A 15,585-nucleotide genomic window follows, 5' to 3' on the forward strand; every position below is an offset into this window, starting at 1 on the left:
TCTATTAAACTTAGAATCACTGTCATCATTGCTACACTAGTTCTTTTCTGATTGAAGTCCATATGTGCCATCCTCAATAAAAAGATGCAAAATATTATTCATAATAATGGACCTACCACACAAAATGTCTGTAATCTTTCTCACCAGGACAGAGCACATGTGATAAGCTATTCAACAGCTTCTTCTTTAAAGATATCTTTCTGCAGTTTCTAATTCTTGTTTCCTTGCAGATAAATAATGGTTGAACGCAAATCTACCATGTCTCAATTTTCAACTTATATGCAACGACTGAAAGCACAAAATGCAAATAAACTGATTTTTCAGTTTGCTGCATCATGATCCCAAAATGGCCACTGCAGTTAGGGTCAATAGGGGGAAGGGGGATGATAAATTGGGTATGGGATGGTATTTGGACAATTGAATACAAGCAAGTGGACTGGTCACTCAAAAAGCACAAAGAGAAGAAAAGACCATTAGAAAAAGGCAGAGAAAATGTTCTCTAAAGAAAGCACAAGAATGAGTTCTAGGAAGTTCAGATCCATCTTTGGATCTTCTATGTTTTTCCTATTAGTGGCTATTGTGATTTAAATGTTTGTCCATGGATATGTAATTATTTACATCTTAGCCTACAAAAGTAGTAATCCCCACATATCTCCACTGATGAGTCTTTGGAATGTGCAACAACAGTATAGACACTCACTTTCAAAAGTCCCAAAAGCAGGAAGAAGAGATTCAAGGAAAATATTAGCTTTTTACTGTTATTGTAGGAATAGTGTATAAAAGTAGCATAGACTGATATCTTAATCATCTACTCTCCAGAGACGTGGAAGATTCCGTCAATAGCAAAGATAAAAAAGGAAGTTGCCAACCACATTCATTTACGAGCAAGATAAAAAAGTTTCCTTGTGAAAACATTGTGAGAATCATTATGTTTTATTTTGTACAAAAGAGACATCTTCAAGCCATGCATGTAGGTCATCAGCCTACATAGATTGTGATCTGCAGTTCTGCACACACTGTATTTTGCGCATTCCTAGATCACAATACATCAGACAGTGTATAATAAACAGCAAACCACTAAACAAGTTTTTGACAAATAGAACAAGAAATAAGAAATCAGCTGTCCAGGCTAACCCTTTATTTCTCCTGAAGCAACAGGTAAGCCTTTGGGCTCAGGTGACTCTGAAGATATGGACATCAGCTCAGACCTGTACTTCTCTGCTCCATGATGATCTATCCCATCAATCAGCTCTTCACAGTTCAGTTTCTCCAACGAGCGCTTTGATGCAATAATCTTGTCTGGTAATGCGTAAGAGATAGCAATAAGTGATTCCCTCGTCACTTCCTCAGAAGTCTCCTTGCCAATTGCTGTATTATCCATAAACAGTCTGCTTTTCCTGCATGCATCACTTTCAATTCAGTTTGATAAACGATTTGCTATGCCTAGGACAGGTAACATTCATACAGATCCGTAACACCAAAGTAACTGCAAGAAAAACCACAGCAATCGAGACCAAAAAAGGATATACGCTGCAATCTATGCTACTGGACTACGATCTTCTCTCAATTCCTAAATCAGAACGTAATATGAAAGCTGTAACAAACACAGGAGCACATAAATTTTACCCCTCTATGACACAAAGAAATACTCGCACATAACATCAGTTTTAAAAATTAAAGTGCAGGAATCGATACCAAGCTATGACATATCAAATAACTATAACAGGAAACATACATTGCAGCTTATCAAAAAAAGAGAGGAGGAAACATACACAATATGATACAGCCACAAACAGATCAGATGAGTGGAAAATCTACACAAATGAGGGTTCCATCATATAAGTCCAACCAAAACTTGCCAGTGTCTGACAAACAACAAGAACTCTGAGACGTCATATGTCAACATTTTGTAACGGGAAAAGGTTTATCTCAAAATCCAGCTTTCCACTAAAAAATTGTTTACAACCCATTTCAGATTAGAACAAACAATCGAGAGAAACTCCCAGATGTTTTGACAGTTACAAATATAACAGTAAACGAATAATGTCAAAAAGGCACTATACCAAAATCAACATCCATAAATTGAATCCCAAACGGCAACAATGTCAAAATACAAATTCAAACTCGGATTTTAAATGGAAATTCAATTTTGCAAGAGCTTTGTGGTTGCTAGTTGCTACAAGTCGATAAAGCTCAGTGATTCTATACCAGGAATGAAGCTATAAGATGGGGGCATTAAGGTCTAATGACCTCCAAAAGCACTCACTTCCAACAACAGCGACATGTCTAAGAGAATTCAATATTGCGTATAATTATAAATCAACGTCCATAAATTGAATCCCAAGCAGCAACGATGTCAAAATACACATTCAAACTATGATTTTAAATGCAAATTCAATTTTGCAAGAGCTGTTTGGTTGCTACTGGCGATGAAACTCAGTGATTCCACACCATGCAAGAAGCTATAAGATGGGGGCAATAGGGTCTAATGACCTCTAAAAGCACTCACTTCCAACACCAGCTACATGTCTAAGACAATTCAATGTTATCCTCTACCAGGCAGAAATAGGTATCGAAGGGACATGCAAGTTTATTCATACAAAACAACAAATAAGGCACAGGCATGATCTTTCAAACTTGCAATACATCCTCCAGTCTTTATAACTAGACAAGGAAATTAGCACCCGCATCCCCTCTTCATGCCCTGTCCTCTGAGTAGCAGGTATTCATCAGATTACCAATCTCATTTAAAGCCCCTGTTAAAAAAGGTTAGTCATTTGGCTCAGATATTTACTACTTCTTCTCAATCTTATGATGGAAGTAAAAGAACTGGCACTTATCTCACTCAGGTGGTACTCACCAGTCACCACAAAATAAAAGTACAACTCTTTTACCACTTTCAAGCTTCTTTTTTTTTGAATGGAAAAAGTTTTATTCAAACACCAAGGGGGTGCAAACCACTTTCAAGCTTAGTTCAGTTGTAAATAAAAACCCCAGGATTACATAATTTCCAACTGTAATAGGTGATCACTGTAACCATAGATAAACAAAACCAAAGTCAAAAAACAGAAGTTTCAAAACCCAAATCACTAATATCAACAAATCAATCAAGTGGTTTAAAGTTTAAACCAAAAAGAAAGATCGGAGAGATCAGATATGTAACGGAGCAAAGCTAAGATTACGTGAAAACATATCAGATCATTCCATATATCTTGGACTTGACAAACAAAGCTCAGGTTATATGATAATCAACCTACAAAACGCACAGAGAAATCAACATGAAGAACCCATAAATTCTTTTGCATCAGACAGACAAACAAAAGGTACAGGTAAATCGATTAAGAGAGACAAAGAGAGTGCCGGAGATTGCGATCGTTAATACCTGTTAGGAAGGGAGGTTTTGACGCCTTCTCGGTGCGCAACCCACAACTATTTAGTGGTTAATTAAGATATAAAATTAAATTAAATATTATGGCGACGTGGTTATCTCACCTGTAATTTAGGGTTTAGGGTGGACGAACTTATTCATTAACTATTTACGGTTCGCCCCTTTCGGCCTTCGTTTCTCTCTGGGAACTGGAACGCTATTCATCCGAAAACAGGGAATCGTTCGTCTACGATGTGGAGGAACTCACTGAGTTTATCTTCGTCGCTGTTGCAGAATCCCAATAGCTATGTATCATCGTCGTTATCAAAGTCCGCCATTAACGGAGTCGTTAGTTCGCAACTGTTATCTCACTATTCGTCGTCACCCCCGTCTATCCCTTCCGCGACAGCAACATCTCATTCGGATTCATTGAAAGTCGGATTGGGGATAGGGCTTCTGAATCATAAATCTGATGGAGTTCGAGGATTTGTGTCTTCCTCGGGCGCTATCGGCGAGCTCTCCTCTTTGGCTTCGGCATATGTTGACCTCGCCCGCCACTACGGTCGCTGCTATTGGGAACTCTCCAAAGCTCGCCTCAGGTAGAATCGTGGCCTAAATCATTGAGTCAGCCTTCCCTTTAATTTGATCGGTTACTTTGTTTAGTCCAATATGCTGTTTCTGAGTCTACAATTCTGATAAAGTAAGAAGCTTTTTTTCATTAGAGCGCTGCATCGATGAGAAATGGAAATCACGGTTTCTGCTTGGGGATGGATGTCACCGGATACAGTAGCATGTTAAGCCAAATTTTATATTGGCTCTCCAGTCCTTTAATTGCTTTACTCAAACTGCTTTGCACTTTTACGAACTTTGAATATTTGAACTCCTGTTTCTGGACTTTTTTTTAAGACTTATGTGTGCAATATTTCCAGCTTGCTAGTAGTTGCAACTTCTGGAACGGGATATGTTCTCGGGAGTGGCAATGCTGTTGATCTTTCCGGGCTTTGTTGGACTTGCGCTGGTACCATGATGGTTGCTGCATCTGCCAACACCTTAAATCAGGTTTCATCTTCAGACTTGAGTACAAAAATTTGTCCGAATTCATGTTAATTCAATCTTGGTGATTGGGTTTGGAAATGTGAATCACAATTTATATGAATGCTTAAGTTAATTATCCAGTTAATAATTATTGCTTTGATGGCTCTCCTATTCATGGAGTCATGGGCTGACTTGCTCTGGGAAGCCTAGCACGCGAAATGATTCATTTGATTTGCAAGTTAGAAGTTTCCACTTTAGACCTTGCCTTGGTCTAGCTCCATTATGTTTTGACGATAATCAAAAACTTTGTCTCCATCAGTTTGGGTTCAGCTATTTGAATCATTACAGAAGTCAATTGGAGTCCACTGTTGATTTTCTTTTTCCAACCATTCCTATTTAGAGCCACGCTTGCCACTAATCCTATAGAGCCCTTATCCTTTCTTGTCACTTTCATCCATGCCTTTTTGGTTTCCCATTACTCTCTTTACTATTGCCGACTTGTACCACTATCTCTACTTTGTACACTCTCAAACCATGTTAAATGCTATTTTTGCATCTTATCTTCATGAATTGGTACTACCCTACTTCGGGTTGAATGGTCTTGTTTCTCATCCTATAATGATATTAAATTTAGTGCATGCTTGAAATGGCTGTGCTTCTGGGTTGGAAATGGAACTTGGGATCGGAGGAGATATGCAGATGTCAACCTTGTTGAATATTGAGTTGGAATTCTCAGTTAAGCGATTTTATATTGTGTGTTGTTAGGTGTTTGAAATAAACAACGATGCTAGAATGAAGAGAACAAGGCAAAGACCATTACCCTCAGGGCGCATCACTATTCCTCATGCTGTTGCCTGGGCAACTTCTGCTGGTTTAGTTGGCACAGCTATATTAGCTAGCAAAGTGAGTGATTAAGTATGATCTTGTACTTTTTATTTGACCCATTTTTTGTTGTAGAGTTAACTTTGTAACCTCCACAACAAGGTTGTTGCAGGCTAATATGTTCGCAGCTGGGTTTGGAGCTTCAACCCTTGTTCTTTATGCATTTGTGTACACACCATTAAAGCAGATTCATCCAGTCAACACGTGGGTTGGGGCTATCGTTGGTGCTATTCCTCCTCTCCTTGGGTAAATACTCTTCATTTTTTGGATATTTTAACTGTACTTGTTCTGTTAGGATTTTTTAGGACTTAAGATTCATTGTGTGAATGGATTTAAAATTACATAGTTATATTGTGCTTTTCTATGCCCATTTATAATGTAAAATTATGTTATGCCTATTTCTAGACACTGAAGACATTCACTGGATCCCAATAAATATCTACAACTTGGAACTCTCTTTCACATGCAGTCTCCATTTCCTCATTCTTTATCTCAAAAGGCCCAGATATGGTGTCTTGTGATCTTGTCATCTTGTCATCTTGTCATCAGTCGGCTTATCTGGGTCTGGGATGGTCCAGTTTGCCATCCTTCCATCTCTACAGGCTAGGTGTTCAGCTGAAAGGGACTTGCTGAATCCGTTTATTGGCATGCCCTGGACCTGGAGTGTTGTAGCATATAATGTTTGATAGTAAATTGCATTTAAAGAAGACTGAAAATTGAATAAATTATAGTCTAACGCGTCATATAATACCTTGAGATTCCCTTCTAGATCGTCTTTTCATTATTGCTGCCTCTGGACATGCTAGACCATCAATTTATCAGCTTTGGAGTTTTTGTGAGAGCTTAAAGGAAGCTGTCTAGCCTCTAAACCCTAAGTTTTATTCTGGTTTCTATTTTCCCCTTGCTCCCTATCTCTGGACACTTCTAATGATCGTATAAATCATCTTGAATTTAAGTTGAAATGATTATAAGCAGGTCTTATTCTGATGATCGTATAAATCATCTTGAATTTAAGTTGAAATGATTATAAGCAGGTCTTATTCTGATTCATATGCTTTGGTTTCTAGGTGGGCTGCAGCCTCTGGCCAGGTTTCACTGAATGCAATGATTCTCCCTGCTGCTCTTTACTTTTGGCAAATACCTCACTTTATGGCCCTTGCATATTTGTGCCGAAATGATTATGCTGCTGGAGGGTAAGTGGATTTACTGTCATTTGGTATATTTATCTATGAAATAAATCATTTGTTCCTCACTTTGGCATCAAGTTTCATCCAAAACTTTTACTCAAGAATCAATATTCCCCAGGGGTGACGGCTGATAAAACTATGTTTTGGCTATGTAACGGTTTTCCAGTTTGCACAAGGGGCATGAAAACATAATCACAATGTCATTTACTGAACGGTATTTGCTACTAAGTACACACACAGACACACTGAACATATTGCTTATATATCTTATTGAGAAATAAGTCTGACCAGCCAGATAAAAACAATGTAGGTTAACCTTCTGTTATTCGGTTCCCTTCCTTCCCGCCCACGTCTGCCTTTTGATCTTTCTCCTGTCCCATAGTAGGAAAAAAAAAAACAAAAAAAGAAAAGAAAAAAGAACGGAAAAGTGATCATGAGAACATATTGTGAAGGTGATTGCCAACACGTATTAGATGTGAGGGGGGCAGGGCTGAGTATTTAATTGTGGTCTTGATCTTCAGTGCATTTACCTCGGGTCTTTTCAATGCTTTCCCATTTTGATTGTTTTGGCTTTTCAGGTTTAGGATGTTCTCGCTTGCGGATGCTTCTGGTCACAGAACTGCCTTGGTGGCTTTGCGGAACTGCCTATATCTTGTTCCGTTGGGCTTCTTAGCCTATGACTGTGAGTTCCATCCTTATTAATAGATAATATATTTCCCTTCCATCCTAAATCCCCCATATCCACGTGCTCTAAAATGTTTGGTCCTTTGAAGCAACTTCCTTGAGTTTCTCTGTTGATCTGGTTTTCTATGCTATTAATATTTGATTATCTTTTTCTTTTTTTCATTCCAATATATCAAGTAGTCACATTAAATAATTCTCAGCTGATTTGCAGAGCACCAATACTTTCATACAACTCATTTGATTTACGCATGAATCATACAAATATTCTGCATAGGTATTTGTCATCAAGTTAATTAGAAGATTCTACACAAATACTGTTATTTCTATATTCCTCTCATGAATTTGGGCGTCACTATTGTCATATCATCTCATCTCACTTTCAGAATATTGAATGCTGATTTTTTTTGTTGTTGATTTTAAGTTGTATAACAAGTTTGCCGATTGTTATCATTTAATTTAGCAAGGTTTTGTCTGCAGGGGGTTTGGCATCTGGTTGGTTTTGTCTTGAATCATCAGCCATCACCCTAGCCATAAGTGCTGCAGCATTTTCATTTTACAGAAACCGGACAACAAAAAAAGCTAGAAGGATGTTCCACGCTAGCCTCTTGTATCTACCCGTATTTATGTCTGGGCTCCTGTTTCACCGAGTCTCCGATAACCAACAATACCTTAGAGAAGACAGTTCAGATACAGTATTCCAGCTTTCATTTTCTGAACCATCTGTAATAGATGATGATGAAAATGCTAGTTGGAAGAAGAATGCCAGGGATTCCAGTGTTAGTTCGAGCTTTCATCGTCCTCTTGTAGCCTATGCCTCCATCGCGCCTTTTCCTTTTCTGCCAGTGCCATATTATTCTGCTCCTTGATATATTCCCTCAGTAAAAATTTTGTATTTGTTCTATATAAGTATGATGCGGAGATCTCTCTGTAACTTGTTTCAGGCTTTTTCAAATCAATTTATCCCATTTCCCTTGTGATTTGGGTGCCGCATACTTGGATTCTTTGTCCAAGAGGAAAAGTTCAGAATAATTTATAGTCAAGTATATATTCCTATAATCTTGTTTGGTCTTGGTTTGGTTAAGTCAATGATGTAGTTTATAAGTCTGAGTTCAACCTCAGACACCCGATGTGAAGGACAAAGCTATGCGGGCTTTGAGCCCCAAGTGAATAATTATTCGCGTCTCTCAAATTCTTCAAATTATAAAGATGCTTGTGTTAAATCAATAATTATACTTGGCAAATAGTGGGCCTGGCCTTGGCCAAACCTTAAAAGAGGATAGAAGCTGGGCTTCAATGGTTTAATGTTGAATACTTATGTATTCTCTCTTGGGCTTTTATTAGCCACTATATAATCTTGGGCTTTTTTGGAACAGAAACTTGGGCTAAGGCCCAAACCGTATGAACACTTGAACAGAACCAAAGAGCGAATCCATTGAAGTCTGAAGAACAGAAGAAGAGTGACGGAGGGAGAGGAAGGTCAAGGGAGAGCGATGGCGGTGAGACAGAGAGCAGTAACAACTCTTCCAAAGCTGATACAGAGTCTGAGGAAGGAGCGCCCAAAGCCAATATATAATAATCATGCGTTGCCATCGCTGAGACGGGCTTTCTCCCTCTACGATCAGATCAATCTCATTGATAAAGTCCCCGACGACCAGCTCCTCTTTCAACAGTACCGATTTTTCCCCTTTTTGGCTTTCTTTTTTATCATTCCCTGTAAAACTACCTTGAATCTGATCTATGCTGGTCCTTCAACTTTTTCCCTTTTAATTTATTGGTTTGGCATAACTGGAACTGTAAGTTTTTGAATTTCGATTTTATTGAATTGATTGCGATTGGTTTATCTTCTGACTAGGTATCATGACGACGGTTTCACCGTGAACGGGGTTCGGTATGAAGGCAGCTTGCTCTGCGTGGGGAATTTGCTCATGTCTTGGTCCCCTAAAAAGTTCTCTGAGATTACTCCAGACAGGTTTGTACTTTTTTTGTTTGTTTGGCCTTTCCTGGCTCCCCTTGGTTTGGTAGGAATTGATGCTGTTTATATGGAGTGCATTAGGATGATGACTGGAATGGTTTATAGCATGTATGTTTAGCTATGTTGATTCTACTTTGACTTACTGTTTTATCATGCCAGTCCTTGCAATAAGAGTCATTCTCAACTAAATATTATGCTTGGAAATTTTTTTTGAGTTCAATGTTAGCATCAAAATCATCACTTGTTGACATTGAAGAAGTTTTGAAGTCTGTGCTTTATCCTTTTTTGTTGTATATCATCATTTGTCACACTTTCAAATAAGTGAGCATTTAGTGGGAAAGAATATATGAAAATGCGTTGTTTCCAGCCACATCAAAACATTATTTTGGATCCTGTTCTTAGCTTCCGTTGTCCTTAAGGCAAATCGGATGTAAGAACTGTGTCTCTTTTTTTTTTTCTTTAGGTAAGGAAGAAAGGGGATAGGGGAATCCTTAGGCATAGAGCAGACATTTTCTGATGGATGCATGATCTCAAGCAAACGTAGTATAGGTTAGATGTTCAGTATTTCTTTTTGTATCTCACAAATATCATGGAAAATATGCACTGATTTGGAGTTGTTCTAATTGATGTTTTCAGTTTGGCCCAAGGTTAATTCTAATATATGGGCAGTAATGGCATGCTGAATTTTGCTTGAGTTGCTTTTAAGGAGACTGGTGATGATTTTTTTAACGCTAGATTGAGAAGATATTGAGGTTTATATCCATCTCTAATCTATCTGGCTTTATTATTTTGCTATGATGCAGTTTATCTATGTTTCAGATCATGCGGCCTATTCCTGGTAAGAATTCAAATATCATATTTGTGTTTCTTTTTTAATGGGAGAGATGTGGTGCTTGATACAGCTAATACATTTCCAACCATAGGAAAATAAATAATAACAAGAGGAGAAAGGGATGATGCTTGTTGTCTCTGGAAAAAATGGTTTAGTAATATTTTACATTATCTCTAAACAGGGTAAAAAAAAAGGCGAACATGTGGCCCAGACACAGTGCGGCAGTGCCTTGTGGTAGAGTTGTAGGGGTGCAACCTAGAGGTCACCGGTTCAGCCTCTCCACATATTATGTGAGGGTGAGTCTACGTACATTCTACCTGTCCTCAACCCTATCCACAGCCGGAGCTTTGCGCACGAGATTTGTTTACCTTTTTTTTTTACTAAGAGGGTAAAATAGGACTCCTTACATGTCCCAAACTAATTCCTAGACCAAAACATATGCACCTGTGCTATCTAAGCCACTTGCTTAGTTGTTGTACTTCTGACCTACCATTTTCACTGAATTAGGAGCCAGTCTAACATGGTCAAAATAAAATTTCAGTCTTCTTCTTTATCGCTTTTTACTATTTGACCTTTTTACCTATTGATCCTTTATGTGTGGTATACATTCAGAAATTCTGATCCTTGGCTGTGGAAGGGACATTCAACCCGTGGATCCTGAACTTAGGCACTTCATTCGGTCTACTGGCATGAAGTTAGAAGCTGTCGACTCGGTAATACTCTTGTACTATACAAATTTTCGCATATGAATCTATGAGAAAATAATAGTCAAATAAGTGAATGAAATGGCACAATTATGAGTTCTTGTATGAGTCCAAAAACAAGAAAAATTCTATTTGATCTAAATCTTGCATTCTGGAGACCAGAACTTCTGTTTCTCCTTTAAAAGAGTTAGCCGACGTCACTAGAGCCCAACCGTTCCAGGCTCTTGACGGCTTGGTTTAGAACTTCAGTTTTAAATACTGAATCACCTTCAAAGCATCAAGACAATGCTGATCGGTATCTTCATGCACCAAAAAGGAAGAAAGAGAGAAGTGGAGTTCTTTTTTTTTGTAGGTTGGGGGAAGGGGAAGGGGCTAGGGCTGTTACTTAGTGTCACTAGGTTTGTGAACTTTGAAGTTTTAACCCATTTTTTGCTTCAGGCACCATTCCGTTCGCTTTACTGTTAACATAATGAGATAGTCAATAATCCTTGTGTTTTGCTAGTTGCTACTAGCATAAGGTTATATTCATTTCCTGAAAGTAATCTAGTGTTGTTTTCCATTTCTTACGGAAGTGAAACATTTGTGTAGTGACTTGTATGATGTTTTGCTGACTTGTATCATGAACGTGGGCTATGTTTCACTTTCCTTCTTTTCTCCAGAGAAATGCTGCATCAACTTACAACATATTGAACGAAGAAGGCAGGATTGTTGCTGCTGCGCTTATCCCGTATGGAGTTTCTACATGATGCCTAGATGTCGTCATGCCATGTTTAAAGATGCTTAGTTGCAATTCTTCTCGTCATGCCATTCATTGACCAATGGACGCATTTCACCTTGTCGTCATAAAACATTATTAAAAGGAACACGATCCCTTATTTGGCTAGCAGTGACTGACATGTATAGTCCATGGTTTTTTTTCCCCCTACTGTACTTGAGGTTGTGTTTAGCTCTTCAAGGTGCATTTTAATGCAGTGTGTGCTACTCAAACCTGTGAGAGCTGCTAGATGAATAATGGGGACGGACTTCCTCACATCCTCCTTTATTTGGTCTGCCTACTGAAATCTGATGAAACCGTAATTGCTTTCCAAATGGAGCCTTGGGGTTTAGTTGGATGGTTTTGGTTATGTTAGAGCACAACGTCCCCTTTACAGATGATATGTGATTCATTACGTGACTATCTAGGCTTAGGAAAATTTTAGTCACACCCCACTTTTTACTAAAACACCCCGTCAACTCAGTTTTATAAGGAATTGTCAACTCAAATTGAGGTGTTTTTAGTAAAAAGTGGGGTGTGACTAAAGTTTTCCCTAGGCTTATTGTAGAAGTGTATTATCAGCTGAAAGCCTGAAACATTGTTGAAGGAACAGTGGATAAAGAGAGTGAAATGCTGCTTTATTTTGTTCTAATGTACATATTGCAGTTTTATCTGGACAGACCCTCGAAATTGGGGGTTGACACTTTTCCTCTGAATTCCATTCACCATTGATACAGATATGAAATCGTGTGTATTTAATTTTAACTTAGTTTTGGAATTTGGGATAACGGTAATATAAGACGCTGGATCCCTATCGTAAAACCCACGAAGGATGCAACGTAACCATAACGAGAAGGCAAAGGGACTTGATTTTTCAATTAGGCTTTTTCGCTTCTCTTCACAGCGGCGGGAATTCAGTTTTCCCTCTAAATCCCTAAAACACACCAGGAGAGACATTCAATCCATACAGTCCGGATTAGGGCCTGGTTCTCTCCTAGTCTCCCCGGAATCTGGAATGCCTGGTTCTCTCCGCTCCCTCTGGTCGAGTGGCTACGCTTCTTGGCAGTCCTAGTTGGGTTAAATTTGAACTGCTCGTCTCAGACCCTTATTCTCTAGTGAAATTCTCTCTCTTTTTTTTGGGAAATTGTGATCGAGCCGAGTCCATCAAAGAAAAATGGGGAAGGACGAGGAGGTGAGGGGAGAGATTGAGGAGAGAATGATAAACGAAGAGTACAAAATCTGGAAAAAGAACACTCCTTTCCTTTACGATTTGGTCATTACTCATGCCCTAGAGTGGCCGTCTCTCACCGTCGAATGGCTTCCCGGCAGGGAGGAGCCACCGGGGAAGGACTACGCCGTCCAGAAGATGATTCTTGGTACTCACACCTCCGAGAACGAGCCCAATTACCTCATGCTTGCACAGGTTCAGCTTCCCCTCGATGATACCGAGAACGATGCTCGCCACTACGATGATGACCGGTCCGACCTCGGCGGATTCGGTGCCGCTAACGGCAAGGTGCAGATTGTACAGCAGATCAACCACGACGGCGAGGTCAATCGCGCTAGGTATATGCCGCAGAACCCCTTTATTATCGCTACCAAGACCATCGGTGCAGAAGTGTTTGTTTTCGACCACAGTAAGCATCCTTCGAAGCCCCCTCTTGACGGCGCGTGCAACCCCGACCTGCGGCTTAGGGGTCACACCACCGAGGGTTATGGGTTGTCTTGGAGCAAGTTCAAGCAGGGGCATTTGCTTAGCGGTTCTGATGATGCCCAAATCTGTCTATGGGATGTCAACGTCACTCCCAAGAACAAGGCCCTTGATGCTACACAGATCTTCAAGGTCCACGAGGGTGTTGTTGAGGATGTGGCCTGGCATCTTAGGCATGAATACCTGTTTGGTTCTGTAGGTGATGACCAATACCTGCATATATGGGATCTCCGCGCTCCGTTGGTTACCAAGCCTGCCCAGTCCGTAGTTGCTCACCAGAGTGAGGTATACATGTTTCAAAACTTGTGCTCTTGGTTTTCATTTTCTTTAAATTTGTATCTATATTGACATGAAAGATTTGTAAAATTGAGAAAATTAGGACCTCATAGCAAGAAATTGGACTCACCATTGTAATTGAATGAGTGGTATTGCCAGGTGGATTGCAGAAAAAGTAAAGAGAAAAAAAAGAAGCATCCCAAGAACTGTAATCCTCTTGTTTTTACACTCTTGGGCCAAAATCTATTTTGATTGTCTATCAACAGCATTGCAATAAAAAATTAAAAAAAAAATTTGTCCAATGACGCTGCAATGCTTACAACCTCCCCTTTTAGCTTAGGGGATAGTGGTTATGGTATAATGGATTAAATGACTGTAGAGCCCTACTAAATTTGGATGCTTTATTCATTTCTATGTGGCTCAAGAAGTATCCTGTTCTTTTGCCTGTAAGGGACTTCTTGGCTGGAAGTTTTCGTTATGGAGTTTGGGTACTATGTTTAGTACACCATGACATGGGCACCACAGTGCTTTCACCAGATGATTATTCATGTGAGGGAAAATATATTGATACTATTCAGACTGCTTTGTTTTCTGATATATGGTCATGAAATTAATGCACTATCATATTGTTTGATAATGAACTGAATTTATCTCTAGCGCAAATGGTAAGAGTTGATTGCATTGTTTTCCATGCCATAAGCTTTATATTTGTTTTGTAAATTAATAAGATAACGATGTTGTGATTTTGTGTTAGGTTAACTGCTTAGCTTTTAATCCATTCAATGAATGGGTTGTGGCAACGGGGTCTACTGATAAGACTGTTAAGTTATTTGATCTGCGCAAGATCAGCAATGCACTCCACACGTTTGATTGTCACAAGTAAGTATCCCTTTTTTATATGTTTTATCGAGTACTTTCAGCTTAGATCCTTTTTATTTCTCTTGAACCTGATCTTATGCCATGATGTTACAGAGAGGAAGTTTTCCAAGTGGGGTGGAATCCAAAGAATGAGACTATTCTTGCTTCGTGTTGCCTTGGGAGACGGCTTATGGTGTGGGATCTTAGCAGGTCTGTCCTTGATTGATCCTTTACTTTTTCAAATTTAGGTTTTGAGGGACTGTATTGCATAAACATTCATTCAACTGTGAGGTTCTCTCCATTAAGGGGGGGAATTATGAGGCCAACATATCCTAAAAAGTGCTGCATTGAAAGCTGTGATAAAGAAGTGCTGGAATATTGGAAATATTGACAAATCGATATCATGATTCTTCTACGAGCTTTTTAATTAAGTAATTTTTGTGCTCTGAAGAATGTGGCCAGAGTTGCTTCCTCTGTTTGTTGAGTGGCTCTATGATTATTGTCTTTTACAATACCAATGCTTATTGGGGGCCTTGTTTGCAGGATTGATGAGGAACAGACGCCAGAGGATGCTGAAGATGGTCCCCCTGAGTTGCTCTTCATTCACGGTGGTCACACTAGTAAAATATCGGATTTCTCGTGGAACCCTTGTGAAGATTGGGTTATTGCTAGTGTTGCTGAAGATAACATCCTTCAAATATGGCAGATGGCAGAGAATATCTATCATGACGAAGACGATATACCAGCAGATGACACCACAAAAGTTTCTTAAGTATTGCTCATACCGAGGGACCAAAGTAGCTTATCAAACTATAATAGGGGTTTATTGCAGTTTTTTGTTCTTACTACTGAGTTGTGGAAAATGTCTTTGGCTCCATTGCTGTCCTTTTACCAAACGTGGATGCCTTATTGTGTTTCAATCCTTGTACCCAACTGTCGGAATGTCCTACAAATAGTCAAATATTCTTTATTCGCAGAAATTATCCTCAGTTTGTAGGCATTGGAAGGTCCAAGCTTCTGCAACCAGAGTAGGCTCAAGTTCAGGGAATCTGTATTATGTACTCTTTTGTCCCCCTCTTTTTAAATTAACTACTGAGAAGCTTCTGTCATCACTTTCTTAGAGAGTGTTGTTTGCTTTTCTCTTCCGATTCCGAGAATCCTGTCCGACGGCTCTTATAACGGGAAGGCTTCCGCCGCTGCTCAACGCCATTACCTCCGAACCCCCCATTCTTCTGTTATCTGTGCTTTCGTAATCAGAGTTGTGCACTTGCGCGTATGCATGGGCCGACTGCCCGGGAATATTCTGGATCAAGCCCAGTTTCG

At 39.4% G+C, this 15,585-nt stretch overlaps 3 protein-coding genes across 3 annotated transcripts; all 3 read left to right on the forward strand.

The window, feature by feature from the left end:
- The first annotated feature begins 3,586 nt into the window (after positions 1-3,586).
- Positions 3,587-8,211, forward strand: LOC119982482 (protoheme IX farnesyltransferase, mitochondrial-like). The gene is made up of 7 exons (XM_038825888.1): positions 3,587-3,966; positions 4,297-4,426; positions 5,168-5,305; positions 5,397-5,530; positions 6,352-6,477; positions 7,050-7,153; positions 7,633-8,211. Exons 1-7 carry the CDS (start codon positions 3,620-3,622, stop codon positions 8,019-8,021), a joined length of 1,368 nt encoding a protein of 455 aa, XP_038681816.1. The 5' UTR covers positions 3,587-3,619; the 3' UTR covers positions 8,022-8,211.
- A 389-nt stretch (positions 8,212-8,600) lies between these two features.
- On the forward strand, positions 8,601-11,544 carry LOC119982859 (NADH dehydrogenase [ubiquinone] 1 alpha subcomplex assembly factor 3-like). Its single transcript, XM_038826447.1, has 5 exons — positions 8,601-8,824; positions 9,008-9,124; positions 9,931-9,965; positions 10,572-10,672; positions 11,323-11,544. The coding sequence occupies exons 1-5, from the start codon at positions 8,646-8,648 to the stop codon at positions 11,407-11,409; spliced, it is 519 nt and encodes a 172-aa protein (XP_038682375.1). The 5' UTR covers positions 8,601-8,645; the 3' UTR covers positions 11,410-11,544.
- A 432-nt stretch (positions 11,545-11,976) lies between these two features.
- On the forward strand, positions 11,977-15,371 carry LOC119982858 (WD-40 repeat-containing protein MSI1-like). The gene is made up of 4 exons (XM_038826446.1): positions 11,977-13,413; positions 14,159-14,283; positions 14,377-14,472; positions 14,806-15,371. Exons 1-4 carry the CDS (start codon positions 12,592-12,594, stop codon positions 15,032-15,034), a joined length of 1,272 nt encoding a protein of 423 aa, XP_038682374.1. The 5' UTR covers positions 11,977-12,591; the 3' UTR covers positions 15,035-15,371.
- The last annotated feature ends 214 nt before the right edge of the window (positions 15,372-15,585 follow it).

This window comes from Tripterygium wilfordii, chromosome 17 (genome assembly GCF_013401445.1).
Source record: "Tripterygium wilfordii isolate XIE 37 chromosome 17, ASM1340144v1, whole genome shotgun sequence".
NCBI classification, from domain to species: Eukaryota; Viridiplantae; Streptophyta; class Magnoliopsida; order Celastrales; family Celastraceae; genus Tripterygium; species Tripterygium wilfordii.